Source organism: Suncus etruscus, chromosome 2 (genome assembly GCF_024139225.1).
Source record: "Suncus etruscus isolate mSunEtr1 chromosome 2, mSunEtr1.pri.cur, whole genome shotgun sequence".
In the NCBI taxonomy this organism is placed as follows: domain Eukaryota; kingdom Metazoa; phylum Chordata; class Mammalia; order Eulipotyphla; family Soricidae; genus Suncus; species Suncus etruscus.
The window spans coordinates 92,146,039-92,162,130 of record NC_064849.1 but is presented as its reverse complement, the minus strand read 5'-3'; the positions used below and the strand labels follow the sequence as shown (position 1 = coordinate 92,162,130).

Genomic DNA, 16,092 nt, shown 5'->3' with positions numbered 1-16,092 from the left:
GAGAGAGAGAGCGAGCGAGAGCTGTCTCAGCTCACCCCAGTACTCCAGGCCCCTCCTTCCTGCAGACTTGCTGGAATCCCTGGTCAGTACTGAGCTGGCATGATCTGGCATGATCCCCAAAGTGTAATGTGGGGACCCCCAATTTGTGGGTGTTTGGGTTATAATGTAAAGGCAGCATGAGCCCCCATCCCAGTAGGCCTCAAGCCCTATTTGTTATGAAGTGGATCATCCTGTGGCCTTTTCTGCTGGCTCATCAGGTCTCTGGGCTATTTTTCCCCAGAACCCCTCATGCAGTGCTCATGGCCTCTTCCCAGGATCCTAGGCCCTCAGAGCTAGCACTGCAGTGATGTCCCCCCAGTCCACTAATGCTGGACTCCAAAGGGCCACCTCAGGATGCTCACCCCTGTCCACTTCCCCAGGGGACATTTTCAGGAGCCTTGTATTGCCTCTGTTTGAAATCTGGTTCCTGCACTGAGCTGTGTGTCCTGATTCTAAATTCTTGGAAAGTTAGACCCAGATTCTCCATTTAGAACTCCAGATGGCCTCGTTTTAGAGAGGTTGGAACCAACACCCAAACACCAGGGGTTCTGAGTCTTGTCCAGTTTATTGATCAGCACTACCTCCCTCAGACCCTCCCTCTGGGCTCTCTCCAGGACTTGCTTGGAGGAACTAGTGCCTGAATACATTTTCTGTCTCTTTGGTGCCATGTCTGTGACAAGAGGGTGTGTGTGTGCTGGGGGGGGGACCCCCACAATGCTGGGTGCCTCTCCCATGTGGCAGAGATGGGGTCTGAAGCATGGAGTGTAGAAGCACACCCCGGGCTCTTGGATTGAAGACAAATGTAGCCTTAGAGAGAGAAGAAGCATCAGGCCCATGGCCCTATTGTCTGTCAGTCTTGCAGAATGTTGGAAATGGCCCTGCTCAGGCTGCTCAAGGGCTGGGGAGAGGGCTGAACCTCGGGATCCCTCACCCTAGAGTCTTGTATCTGGAACCCAACTCTCCCTCCTCTGCCTGTGCTCCTCCTTCCTTCCCTGAGTGTCCTCACCCCCAAAGGACTGATCCAAGTGGTGGTTGTTTCTGTATCATAGTTGGTAAGAAAGAGGCTGATTTACACATGTGTGCTGAGCACAAATACATGCGTACACATGCATGAAGACACATAGAATTTACTGCTACCTCTGTGACAGATATTTTTTTTCTCTGTCTCTGTCTATCTCTGTCTCTCCCTTTTTTTTTCCTTTTAGACACTATAGTTTTCACTCTTATTACTAAAGGGGTACCTTGCCTATCCCTTTCCCTCCTTTCTGCACCCAGTTCTTATTCAGAGTGACCATTCCCGACTCTCATTGTCCTAGTGCTCCCTTCTCTGTCCTCACTTACACTCTATGCTCTTTGAGGTGTGACTTGTAGTTATTTTTTTGGCAGGGGGAACAATTGGGGACACTGATGATGGAGAATGTTTCACTGGTGAAGGGAGGTGTCCTTTTTATGACTGAAACCAAACTACAATCATGTTTGTAATCAAGGTGCTTAAATAAAGATAAAAAATTAAACATTTAAAAAAACTCAAAAAATGTTTTAATGATTTCTTTATTTAAGCACTTTGGTTACAAAGTTGTTCGTAGTTGGGTCTCAGTCATAGAATGTCCACTGTCCTTCCCCAGTGCAACTTTTCCAACACTGATGTATTCCTCACCCCCGTCTGTCTCTGGAACAGGCATTCTGCTTCTCTGTCACTATCATTGTCACAGTAGTTGTCAGTGCAGTTAGTGCTCTAACTGCATTCTCCGCTCTTTGTGGCAAGGTTCATACCATGGGCTGGTCCTCCTGATCTTCATCTGTATTGTCTCTGGGTATTATTACCATACTGTATTATTATTCTTATATCCTACAGATAAATGAGACTATTCTATGTCTAGTATGTGTCTATTCCTCTCCCTCTGGCTCATTTCACTCAGTCCATGGATAGGCCAATTTCATGACTTCATTTTTCCCAATGGCTGCATAGTATTCCATGGTGTAGAATCATGAAGATATTGAGGGGTTCAGCCCTGGGGACCTCTGAAAACCCTCTGGTGGGAGACTGTCCTTCCTGGTACTAGTTTGCAGAAGTGGAAACTGCACCCATCCTTGGACAAGCAAAGGCTCCAGGGAAGCTCTTTCTCTGGGCTCATGCTGGGTGGAACTGGAAGTGTGTGTATGTGTGTGTTTGGGTGTGTATCTGTATATATGTGTATATGTGTGTCTGTGTTTACATGGTGTGTGAGTGTGTGTATAAGTATATATATATATGTTTATGTGTGTATGTATGTATAAGTATATATGTGTGAGTGTGTGAGGCTAGGAAGGGAGAATTAGAACATGGGCATCAATGTGCAGAAGTGTATTTAAATATGCATTAGTGAGATGCTAAGAATAAATATCCATTTTCTTCTTGCTACCAGAGCCCAGAGGACCAAGACAGTAAACTGGCCCAATGGCACGTTCTTCTGAGTGGTTCCCGCTCTGGTCTAAATTTAATCCTATCTGACCCTTTTCTGGGAACCTCTGCCCCCCTTAAAACACCAATTATCATGCATTTAGATAAGAGCACGTTGGTTTAGAGGCTGAGATACCTTTTAGATTTTCTAAAATAAAGCGTTTAAATCCATTTGGAGGCCTCAGTTTTCTGTGGCTTCTGAACCTCAGATTCAGAGGAGAAAATGATAGTCTAATTTCCTCCTGTGGATCTTACTTCTACTTCCAAATAAAACCCTGTTTTCCATATATTAGAAAAAATAGAAATGTGATCGCATAAACGTTTAATCCTGGTTTATTGATTTTCCCAAACTTGATTGTTGAAAAGGAAACTTAAATTTTCTAAATTTACCTTATTCTTATGAAATTATTCTAAAGCCTGAGTGAGTGATAACACAGTGGGTAGGACCCTTAACCTGCATGCAACAACCCCCATTCTATCCCCAGTATCCCATATGATCCCTGATTCTCTCTAGAAATGATCCCTGAGCACAGAGCCAGGAGTAAACCCTGAGCACAGCCAGGTGTGACCCACACTTACCCCAGCCCTAAAACATATAAATCTATTTGACCTTGATTAATATGGATACCAGTTGAACCACACAAAGTCTCAGTATTTGGCGTTACTAAATCTTCCCTCTATGTGGTTTTCTCTCTACAGGAAGTCGAGGATCATGTGGCATTTTTAATAACTGTCCCCACTGCTCTGGCCATTTTCTTCGCCATCTTTATCCTCGTGTGTATCGAGTCTGTGTTCAAGAAGCTTCTCCGGCTCTTCTCGGTGGTGATCTGGATATGCCTAGTGGCCATGGGGTACCTGTTCATGTGTTTCGGAGGTACCGTCTCCCCTTGGGACCAGGTAAGGTGGCACCAGCTCAGCTCATCTATTTCCTCCCAGGGGTCTGCTTTGTTCTGGAAACTGGGCCTAACGGTTGACTTTGGGATCATTGATGGTGGAAGAGGGACAAAGTCCTCCTTCTTCCTGGCGTGCTCAGTGGGGCTTGGGTCTCCCCAGGTACTTGACATTCAACAGCCATTCTGTGGTCTTCACATCTCTATACCTTAGGGCCTCCGTTCATCTGGCCCCAGTTTCCTGGTCTTCTAGGATGTCTCTAAATGAATCTGACCCCATGCCCTCACTTCAGAAGTTGGCTGTTAGATATGGTTTAGATATGGGATATAGGTTAGGGTGTGTGTGTCTATGTATTTGGGGGTGCAGGTCTAAGCCGCAGATCTGCGTATACTCTGCTAGTTCCAAGCTGGCAGTGAAAGCTCTGGGGATCAGTCTCATCTCCCAGAGAATGGGCTGAGCCTGGAGCTGTTGGGGTCTAAAAGCTGGGTGCGACACCAAAAGTGGATGGAAGAAAAGCCTGTGAGCTGTAGGCTGAGCCTGCACAGGGAGATACCATAGAGGCCCAGCAAGAAGAATGTTCGAGAGGAGGCTGTATGGAAGGGACCAGATGGAGGGGTCACTCTCAGGACAAGGGACAGGACATCCAGGTGCATTGTAGCTGAGAGTCCAGGCGGACCTTGTGACGGAGCACCCAGGGCCAGTGTAAGTTGGGCATTCCCCCACTCACCCTCTGCCAAAGCCTCCCACCAAGCCTCAATCTCTCCTTCCCAGCTAGAGGGCTGGACTCTGCAGTTATTCTTTCCAGCTTTAGTGGGCGTTGTGGGCTCAAACAGAGGTTGGGCAGAGCTTCTTTTCCTCTCCTGGGGTCAGGGTTGTTCCCACACCAGCTTGGAGTCACTCTGGGTACAGGACTCCCACCTTGCTATCCTGCATACCGAGAGCATCACATCCCTGTCGCCTTCCAGGGTATATGATCCTGGGGGTGGGGGGGGCTGTCCCCGTTAACTCTGCATAATCGAGATCCAGTGAGGAGTTGCCTGAGACCAGGTCTATGTCCCTCAGGGATTTTTTGTTCTAACGAAAGCCTTAGAAATACAGCTGTGAGGCACTCATGGTCCTTCCATGTCATTTACATTTGCTCCCCTTCATCAAAATTTTGGGTGCATCCACCCCCTGTTAATTCCACACTCAGGGGGTTCCTGCACTACATGCTCTGAGCAGGATGAAATTATTTTTACATGGACTGTCCTCACTTTCACATCAAAGAGAGCTGACTTGAAAGAAGAAATGGGGGTATGGGGAAGAAAACAAGAAAAAAAGAGAGGTGACCCCTCACCTCTGTTTTTCTTAGGGCTCCAGAGAATTTTCCTTCCTAAAACCAGAAGTCATTTCTCTCTAGCTAATTTTACATCCCTGGAAATTTTTTGTTGTTTCATAAAAGGGACTTATAAAATAATACTGAATTGCCTTTACAGTCTGTTTAGCGTGATTACAGTAGATACTATCATCTTTTATAGCGGTCCTACAATCTTGGGGAGCCCTACAAGTTTTGCATATTTTCCTAAGGATATCAGTTTACTGATGGAGAAAGTGTCACTGCCTCCAGAAAATAAAGATTTGGTCCTTCCTTCCGCATCTCTCATTCCTCTACTCTTCTACCTCACGTTGCCTCACTGTATCAGTCAGAACGGCTGAACCTAAGTGGCCACTCAGCAAACATGAATCCAACATATCTTGAGGGTCTGAAATGTCACCAGCACTGTAGTGTTCACATTAGCATAGTCTTAGTGTAGCATCTAGTTAGTGTGAGAGTAGTGTGTCTGTGGTAGCATTAGTGTTGGTACAGCATCTGTGTTAGTGCTGGCATTGTATTAGTATTAGTATAGAGTCCATGTTAGCTTAGTGTTAGTAGAGCAACTATACTAGTATAGTATTAGTATAAGTATAGTATTGTTCATATTAATGTAGCTCTTAGAATACTCTTAGTGTTAGTATAGTTTATGTTAGTATTAGTCACAGCATAAATATACAGTCTGCTTTTTAGCATTCTGTTAGTGTCATTTTACTATAGTATTAATGTTAGTCTAGCCCATGGTAGTTTTACTGTTAGTAATAATAAAGTGTCTGTCCTAATATTATATTTTCATAGTGTCTGTATTAGTGTTGGTGTAGTACAGGGGTCTCAAACTCAATTTACCTGGGGGCTGCAGGAGGCAAAGTCGGGGTGAGGCAGGGCCGCATAAGGGATTTCACAAAAAATAAGTCCTCAAACATCATTATTAACAGTTATAATTATTTCTTCTGGACATGAATAGAACATTGAGTGAAGATCATGAACAGTTCTTCTGAACATGGCATCTTTTGCCTATTTCTTGCTGCCAGAGACTTGACAGCACTTCTCACAAATCTGAACCACATTTGACTTTAGACAGGAAGCAGTTGAGACCCTCAGTATGGCTTGAAGATGATCATCATTAAGTCTAGACCTGTACTTTGACTTATTGAAGTTCAATGTGGAGAATAACTTTTCACACAAATATGTGCTCCCAAAAAGGCACATGGTGCGCTTGAACATTTGGGAAAGCTCAGGGAAGGTGGGGGCCAATTCTCTCAAAAATTGCCCATGCATGTCTGCTTTTCCACTAATTTCCTTGATCAGAATTGCATTGCAGGTCAGTGAGATCCATTTGAAGCACAGGAGGGGCATCTTGCACATCAAAGGAAAAGGGGTTCACAAAAATTTGGAAAGTGGCTCTGTGCTTTAATTTCCTTGATCAGAATTGCATTGCAGGTCAGTGAGATCCATTTGAAGCACAGGAGGGGCATCTTGCACATCAAAGGAAAAGGGGTTCACAAAAATTTGGAAAGTGGCTCTGTGCTTTTTGAAGTCTGCAAATCTGTGATCAAATTCCTTCTCTAGCTTAAAAATAGCATCAACATATTTCTCACCACTGAATGGTATGCCTGCATCCACAAGTTCCTTTCATGCTGGGAAACGGCAAAGGTTTGCCTGAGAGAGCTGGAATTTCCATAACACAAGTTTTGTAGAGAATTCTCTCACATTGTCATAGACAGCACTGATAAGCTGCCCCAGGCCTTGTAACATCTTATTTAGAACATTCAGCTTATGTGTGATGTCAACAAGAAAAGCTAAGTCCATGAGTCTTTTGTGATCACTGAACTCAGAAACACCATTCACATCCTTCTCCATGAAGGCTTTCTCTTTTTCTCTCAACTCAAAAAATCTTTTCAGGACATTTCCCCTGCTGAGCCAACGTACCTCGGTGAAATAGAGCACATCTCCATATTCTGACTCCAATTCTTCTAAAAAAGCACGGAACCTCCTGTGCTTTAAGCCCCTGGATCTGATTTGGTTGATGCATTTCACAACAACAGACATCACATTGTAGGCATTTACACACGGTAGGCATTTACTACAAAGGGCCTGCTGATGGATAATGCAGTGAAGAGCAATGGCCTTCTCTATACCCTCCTCTTCAAGTTCTTTTGAGCAAGTGCCACCAGTCCATTTTTCCTCCCTGTCATCGATGGCGCTCCATCGGTTATTATTCCAACAAACCTCTTCCATGGCAAACCTGCATTCTCAATGGCATCACACAGATGCCCGAAATATCTCATTAGTGGTGGTCTGGCCATGCATTGGAATTATTGTGAGCAGTTCCTCTGTCAATTCAAAATTGCAATCAACACCAGAGACATAAATTGTGAGCTGTGCAGTGTCTGTTATATCTGTGCCCTCGTCAAGAGCAACTGAGTATGCATCAAAACATTTGTCTTTCTCACACAGTTGATGATAAATGTCACTTGACATGTCAGAAATGCGCTCTGCCACAGTGTTGGCAGAAAGGCTGATTTTGCTAAACTGACCTTTCTTTTCCGGACAGATAATACTTGAAGCCTGTAACATGCATTTTTTTTAAACAAACTCCTTCTGTGAATGGTTTCCCTGCCTTAGCAATCATCTCACTAACCATGTAACTAGCTTTGACTGATGCAACATTCTCTTTGGCTGCTTTCTTGAAGAAATCTTGTTGCCTCATTAGACATGCTTTAAGACTGGCAACCCACTGGGCTCTCTCATTTCCTTGATATTTTGCACATTCCTCAGCATGTTCAGTTGAATAATGGGGTTTCAAGTTGTATTCCTTGTGCACTGCAACTTTCTCTGAGCAAATAAGACATGTGGGGATGCCCCTGTGCTCAACAAAGAAATACTGCGTCTTCCACTTTTCCTGAAATTGTCTGTGCTTGTCATCAATCTTTCTCTTCACTGCAGGCTTTGATGAAGTCATGATGAAGATATGACAAAATCTAATGCTGTACTAAACTTCTCTCCCTTTTCTCCTTTAGGCCTCTGATAATGCAAGGGACAGCGGGCAGGAGCAGTGGAAATGACGTCTGCATTAGGCGCAAAGTATTCGCGATTATTCGCTTACTGAATATTCGCAATAAAAAATCGCATTAGTAAGGAAAAAAATAGCAAAAAAATCGCATTAAACATTTGCATACCCGAACGGAACTCCTCGGGGTATGCGAATGTTTAATGCGATTTTTTTCTTACTAATACGATTTTTATTGCGATTATTTGGTAAGCAAATAATCGCGAATACTGCGATATTTGAAAGCCGGCCGCGGGCCACAAAATGTTGTACGGAGGGCCGCAAACGGCCCGCGGGCCGCGAGTTTGAGACCCCTGGTGTAGTAGAATTAGCATTAGTATAGTGCCCATGTTAGTATTATAGGTAGAGTTGTATAGCTTTTGTGTTAGCATTACATGAGTATGCTATCAATGTTAGTATAGTCTATGTTAGTTTTAATGTTAGTATTCGTATAGTATCTGTGTTAGTGTTTGTGTAAGGTCTCTATTAAGGTTGGTATTACTGTTAGTGCTAGTATTGTTAGTATTAATGTTTGTATAATGTTAGTGTAGTGTTATTAATAACATAGTGACCATGTTAGTATTATTGTTAGTGTTGTGTAGCATCTGTGTTAGTATTAAATTAGTATGGTATTAATGTTAGTACAGTCCATGTTAGTGTTCATGTAGCATCTTTGTAAGTACTTGTGTTTGTATAATGTCTGTATCATTGCTGGTGTAGTATTAGTAATGTCAGTATAATGCTCATGTTAGTATGAGTGTTGTGTATGCTAGTATTAGTGTTGTGCCCATGTTAGTACCAGTGTTGTATATGTTAGCATTGTGTCTGTGTTAGTATCAGTGTAGTGTGAACTGTTTGTGTTGTGCCATGTTAGTATCAGTGCTGTCTGTGCTGTGTTAGTGTTCTGTAGATCTATGTAAGTACTAATGCTCTAGAATTATTCTCATAGAGCTGTTGTATTGGAGTAAGCACCTGCTTCCAATAACTGTACTATTTCTCTTGAGTCTCCTGACTGCTCTAAGACCATCCATCGCCACAAGCCGGATGCCATCAACAGTTGTTAGCACCTCACCTCTCCCCAACCAGCCCTCACTTCCTCCTCAGATTCCTGCCTCTTCCCTGAACTGCACCACCCCAGGCAGGGTCTATGTGGTGTACACCCTGCAGGGCCCTGCAGACAGCTCCCATTGGCTTCCCCCCACCGGCTTGCCTTTATCACTATTTTGTGTTTGTTGTTGCTTTTATTAGAAAAGCTGCACCCAGAGGTTCTCAAGAGCCATGAAGTGCTGGGGATCCACACCAGACCTGGATCTAAAGCCAGGAGTTGTAGAAGGTCCCAGATCTAAGAATAGATATCTATGAAAGGTTTTTGATTTAAGAAGAGAAGTTATGGAAGGTTCCATATTTAAGGTTGGAATTTACCTTTGGAAGGTCCCGGATGTATGGGCAGATGTTATAAGAGAAGATCCCAGATCTAAGCAGGGAATGAGATCCTACAAGGAAGCTGCCGTAAATGGGTGCCTGCTGCAGGCTCTGTGGCTTCCCATTGTGGTTTCCAAGGAAAATAAGCCTTCATTGCTGCCACTGCATGTCCCCAAGTCCTTCCCCACTCCCAAGAACTGATCTGGGACTGAGTACAGTGCCACAGCCCCCTTCAAGCTCACCTGAGTGTGACATGGCAAAGCCCCAACATTTTTAGGTTGTTTTCTTTTGGGGTTTCTACCATAATAATTTAATATATATTAATTTAATTATATTAATGCTAATACTAACACTATACTAATATATACTAATACCATACCAATTTAATACTAACACAGATGCTACACAACACTAACAATAATACTAACATGGACACTATGCTAATAATAACACTACACTAACACTAGTATAGACATTATACAAACATTAATACTAATAGGAATGCTATACTAGCACTAACAGTAATACCAACCTTAAGAGACCTTATACAGACACTGATATTAACATGGGTACTATAATAATACTAACACGAACATTAAAATTAATATTGACTATAGTAACACTGATAGAATACTGACCTAATACTAACACAGAAATTCATCACTAACTCATCAGAGCTGGGAACCTGGATGTGGAACCTTCCTCCAGGAAGACTACCAGGAAGGAACCCATGACATCCAGGCTCAGTCCCTGGGGCTCTCTCATGGATCCAGGCTGGCCAGGAGCACCAGGATGCTGAGAAGGACTCCAGATGTCTGTGACTGCCATCCCTTGTGTTTAAGCCTCAGAATGAACAGACATGTCCACCCCTTCCCTGCTTCAGCCTTGGCAGCAGGCTATTGGGGGGAAGTGCTGAGTCCAGCCAGCTTGGGAGGCTGATGTTGTGCTCAGGGAGAAGAGACTCTTTGTGTTCCAGCCTCCCAGGGGGTCTGCTTTCTGCTCCTGTTTGGTTTATTTTCTTACAGAAATAGGACATCGATGTACAACCCCCCCCTATTTCTTTACCCCCATTGGAAAAGGGTGAAAATGAAAGAAAATAAAGTCCTCAAAAGCTCTGAAGTTAGGCTGAATTGGTTTTTTTTTTTTTTATTTCTACTTAGATCACCACGAATGAGCCAGTTCATCTACCAGAGACACAGAACTATGGGGACAGAAAAGGAGAGAACTTGGCCTTGCAGGGGTTGCTCTGAGTAGCTGGTTCTTGTCTTTGCTCTAGGGTTGGTTTTTGGATGTGAGATGAAACAGCCCTGAACAAAACAAACCTGCTGTTTTATAAAGGGTTGTGTGGAGCAACCATGAAAGGATTTAATTTTCGTTGTTGTTGTTGTTTGGGCCATACCCGGTGGTGATCAGGGGTTCTCCTGGTTCTGTGCTCAGAAATTACTCCTGACAGGCTCAGAAGACCATATGGGATGCTGGGGATTGAACTTAGATTGGCCACATGCAAGAAAAATGCCCTCCCCACTATACTATTGCTCTGGCCCTTTAATTTTCTTTTTTGAAGTATGCTTTGACCAAATAGGAACTTTAACTGTGGAGAGAGAAGACCCAGGGTTGGGTCCCACATTCTGGCTGTGAAGAATGAAGCAGCATACCTGCCCTATGCCAGCTGGCTGTTCAGGGGCCTCACAGTCATCCCCCACACCCCAGTCTGGGCCTACTCATCCTGATCCTACCCACACACATAGTAGTGCCTGGGCCTAGCTTCACTGTAGCTGTTATAAGGTCCCTGAACAGCCATTGCTACCCCAGTGTGACCCTCTGGGACCTCTCTCCTCACACACCCTGAGTGTCCCAAGTGGCCTTTCTGTTTACCAGCCCTGGCTAGGCCCCAACCCTTGGCATGAGTTGCCCCGAGTCCCTGGGAAGTGCGTGTTGAGAGCGTTGCGATGTGCATAACACACACCATCTCCCTGAGTCAGAGCAGGAAAAGGTAAAGAGTCCTATGTTTGGGGAGGGCAAGGGGTCTCTACAGGCCAGGACCCCATGCACTATCTGAGCTCTCGTTAGAGTTGGGTGCCTCTTGCTGTGCTTCGAAGGGCGGATGATTGTGTGCTGGGCAGTGCAGTGTCGGAACTTCTGTGCTGTTCACTCCTCTCTGTCTTCAGAAGGTGGTTAGCCTGCCATGCTGTATGTGTCACCAGGTCACCAGTTTTGTCAGTATTCAGGGCCATGTACAACTTGTGCTTCAGCCCTTTGAGCCTTCTCCCCGGCCTGTGTCCTCATTGGGTAGGAGAGTATTGTTAGCTCAGAGACCCCCAGACTGGCACTAATGGGTTTATGGGATGGAAGTTGACCTTTCTAGGGGGGTGGGTGTTAGCATGCATCAGATTCACTAAATGCTGGGCCTCAAGTGTGTTAATTAGTCTGTGCATTGGAATCAGTCAGTGTATGTGAGGTTAGTGTGTATGAATCTGTGTATATAGTCTATATAGATGAGTCTGTATTGTGTGTATATGAATCTGTGTATAGGTCTATATACATGAGTGTATAGATGAATGTGTAGCTGAGGTTTTGTATTTGCATCTATAGGAGTGTTTACATGAGTCAGTGCATATGGCTCTGTGTAGATAAGTCTTATATATAATTCTACATATGAGTCTATGTTTATGAGTCAGTATATATGAGCCCTTATATACATACCTTGTATATGAGGTGTGTGTGAATGTGTATATGACTATATATAGTTTTGTGTTTGAGTTTGCATGTGTCTGTCTGCATGAATCCATGTCTAGGGGTCTGTGTTTGTGAGTCCTATATATGACATCTATGTATTTGCATCTGTAAGTGAGAGTAGATCTAAGTCTGTGTCTGTGAAACATATACAAATCTATGTATATGAATATATGTATTCATTTCTATGTAAGCATCTATGTATATGAATCTGCATAAGAGTTTACATATTATATACATATGTATACATGTGTAATATATACATATAGTATATACATAAGAGTTATTATGTATATACGTATATACTATATGTATATATTATACGTAATGACTCTTGTATATGACTATGAGTTAATGCATGTGCATATATGTGTCTCTGAGTCTATGTTGAGTATTTATCTAAGTTTGTATATATGACTATATGAGTCAGTTATGTGTGTATAGGATTCTATGAGTCTGTATAAGATTGGGATTGTATATTAGTCAGCATATGTGTTTATGTATATGAATCTGAGTCTTCAATGACTATATGAGTCAGTGTATAGGAGTCAGTATATGTGTCTATATATGAATCTGAGTCTCTGTGTGTATCTGAGACTATATCTAAGGTTATATCACTCAGTGTATATGAATCAGTATATGTTTGTATATGAACCTGTGAGTATGTGTAAGTAATCTGAGTCTGTATCTATGACTATATGAGTCAATGTATGGGAGTCAATATATGTGTGTATATGTGTTTGCATATGGATCGTTGTCAGTGTGTGCATATCTGAGTCTGTATCTGTGACTATATGAGTCTGTGTTATCATCGAGAGATCTGTGATTGCTTTAATAATTTGCATCTTTCTTACAAACCAATTCCCAGAACTTTTCGCCTTTCTGCCACTCCTCCCCTGGTCCTATCTGTGCTCCTTTATGCCTGGAATAAATATGCTCCTTTCTTCCCTCTGCATCAGCCACTGATATTGAGGCTCTGGGTGTAGTTTCAGGGTCCATCTATTTCATTGCTGCCCTGACCCTGCTCTGGGCCCCTAAACACATGACTTTCTCAACATGCAGCCTGCACAGTCACATGCTGTGGGGCACTTCTCCACAGGTCCCTGGGTCCTGTCCAGCTCTTGGGCAGACGATCTGGCCCCAGAGAACCTGAACTGAGGAAAGGCATCCTAGTGGCAGGCGAGCTGGAGTTTTACAAGAAGGAGAGACGTTCCGTGTGCTCACAGAGATTCTGTCACTGACTCTGTCTGAGGCAGAAATTAGCAACAGTACTTGTTCCTTGCATTAAGTACCCCCAGTGGATGCCAGATGCTTCTCTAATGTTATGTTGGTCACAGTGCTCCAGCCAAGCCCATCCTGACTTGTGCATGCTAGGCTTTGACCTCCAAAGAGACTCAGGGGATAGGTGGCAAGAAGCCGGCTGCAGGTGACAGTCAACTGTGTGTGTACCTGAGACTATGGTGGAGCTGCAGCCAGCCAGAGTCTGAGCCCTGCATTTCAGGTTGCAGCAGCAAGTTCTTTGGTTACATATATATATAAAAAAGAACAACCTAGAGTTTAAATGATGTGCTATTAAGAGTTGCTAGGCAACACCACACATCGCCTCTCCAGGATTCATGATTCCAACTTCCCCCTTTTCCCAGCAGCCACTAATTCTGCCCTCAGCTCGCTCCAGAGAGGCTGCATGGTGTGCATGTTTCTGAAGCAAATGCCAACACATTCAGAGGAGGTCTGGCCCTGGGCTTTCAGGCTCTGGGGTCAGGTCAGTATAGAGTGGGGACAGATGTGGATGGGAGTTGGAGGTCATCAGTGGTCTGTGGGGCTCTGTCCTGTCATATCCTCCCTGTGACAGATATTGGTGTTGTTCTTCAAGGTGGGATGCCACCACGTGGGACTCCTCCTAATGATTTATTCTTGGTCACCCGAGTTGGTGTTTCAGTGTTAAGGCCTAAGAATGTGCTTCTGCTTAGGTGGTGCATTGCTGGGGCCCCCTAGTGGTGCTCATGGAACCTACATATCTACACCCAGCAGTGCTTGGAGACCTCCAGAATTATACCAGTGGTATAAGATTGTGGGGAGGTGGTGTGTCTATAGACCACAGTGGTTGGGTGGGTGATGTGTGTATATTTTGTGCTGTGATCGAATCATTGTTGGCTGCATGATGAACCCATATATTCTCCCTGGACCAGAGACTGTAGGTTTTACTTTTGGGGGGTTGGGGGTATACCTGGCAGTGCTAAGGGCTTGCTTTTGGCTTTGTCTGTGCTCATGGGTCACTCCTGGTAGTGCTCAGGTATGTGGTACTAGGCATCAAGCCAAGACCAGAGCATGCAATGCAGTACTACTCTACTATCTCTTCAACACCTCAAAGATTATAGCCTTTAATTGGGCTTTATTGTTAGTTAAACCACTCATTACCAGGGCTGGACACCCCTCTACCTCCTCCTACTGTTGATGAGCTGCTTGTATCATATGGGCAGCAAGGTTCTTCTCTAGCTTTGAGTTTGGGGTACTGCTTTACAAAGTTGTTTGTGATTAAGTCTCAAGCGATCAATGTTCTAGCCCCAGTCCTTTAATTAGTATCCACTTTCTTCCACCAATGACCCCAGTTTCTCTCCCATTCCCCAACCTTCCCCTGTAACAGGCAGTTTCCCTTCTGCAGCATTGTCCTAGTGCTCACTTCCCCAACCTGACCTTCCTATCCCATGCTAGAGGCAAGGTTCCTACTGAAGAGGAGTTCTCATCTTTGTGTCTATTGCCTCTGGGTGTTTGCTGAGCCTCTCTATGTTCTTCTATGTTCTCTATGATCTATGCATCTGAGAGAGGTAACTCTGTGTCTGTTCCTCTGCCTCTCTCTGACTAACCTCACTCAACAGACCCCACTTTGCCCCCCAGTATTTCAGATTCCCATCCTACATCTTTGCTTCAAGGAGAAGGGGAGATGGAGCAACCACCCACCTGGGACTGAGACAGAGAAGAGAGAAAAAGAAATCAAATATATTTTTTATTCCTCCTGGAGTCTGAGGCCTGCCACTGACTGCCCAGGGGTTTCTGAGAGAGGGGGAAAGATAGATGGAAATTCACTTGCTGAAGGTGGCCAAGAGAGGCCTGGTACAAATAAAGAAAAAGTGAGAAGTAGATACAAAGCAGGCAGCATCTGGCTGATGCTTTATCTCTGTCCACCCCCCCCCCCACCCATGAACTGGCAGGTACTGCTCTGGTCACTACCCTGCTCCCCCCAAAAGGTTCAAATGTTTCCTTTTATATCTGTCACAACAAGGGGGTGTATTTAAGGGGTATGTCTAGGGGCGGTGTTCAGGTTCAGATGTCATTACAGTGGGGTATCCAAGGGGCATGTGCAAGTCCAACTGCCATTAATTACATCAACATTAACAGGGAGAAGCTCAGCCATGGGCAGTATCAGGAGTGATACTCAGAAGGAATCAAGGTAAAGAGAAGAAGGATAGAGATTAGGTCGATTTGACATGATGACCTGTTCTTGATGCAAGGGCCAGGGAGGCCAGAGGGGTACTCCCAGACAGGAAGCTCTCCTTAACTCTGCATTGGAGGCTTCCCGCCAAGTAAATGTTTCTGCTCTGTCCACCATGATGTACAAATTGCTTTCATTTGCTTGTTTAAATTCTGTTTTTACTTGAAAGAGAGAGAGAAATTTAGAATCTGGGCTTCTATTAGTAGATATAAAACACTATAGAGTAGTTCAAATTGAATTATTTTGTAATGCGCTATGTTTGGCAATTTTGTCATCTAGAACATTCATAGCTGAAATGAATAGTATTCTTTTACAATCCTGAATGTGCTGATTCTACTCAAGAGATAGTGTTTGGATGTAAGTGGGGCTGCGGAAAAGGAAAAGAGATAGGAAAGGCCAAGAGTAAGGGGAGTGAGAGGGATATTTTTCTCGGCAGAAAACCATGAGACAGACAGCAAGTGAGCAAGCGAGAGAGACAGAGACAGAGACAGAGAGACATAGAGAAACAGAGAGAGACAGAGAGAAAGAGAGAAAGCAAGCTCCAGAAAGTCTCCTCAAGTTTCTGCTTAAGGATCCGATGAAGAAGCAGATGGAAGAATTCCTGGTATGGCAAAAGCAAATGTCATTGAGCAAGACAAACTTTTTCAAATGCAAAGTGAATCTGCAAATCTGAAAGA

At 44.0% G+C, this 16,092-nt stretch overlaps 1 protein-coding gene across 1 annotated transcript in view; it reads left to right on the top strand.

Moving 5' to 3' along the window:
- Positions 1 to 16,092, top strand: part of ADCY2 (adenylate cyclase 2) — a 341,754-nt gene that overhangs the window by 16,215 nt on the left and 309,447 nt on the right. Inside the window, exon 2 of the mRNA XM_049767904.1 lies at positions 3,179 to 3,376. Within this exon, the coding sequence (XP_049623861.1) occupies positions 3,179 to 3,376 (198 nt within the window). The remainder of the gene's footprint in view (positions 1 to 3,178; positions 3,377 to 16,092) is intronic.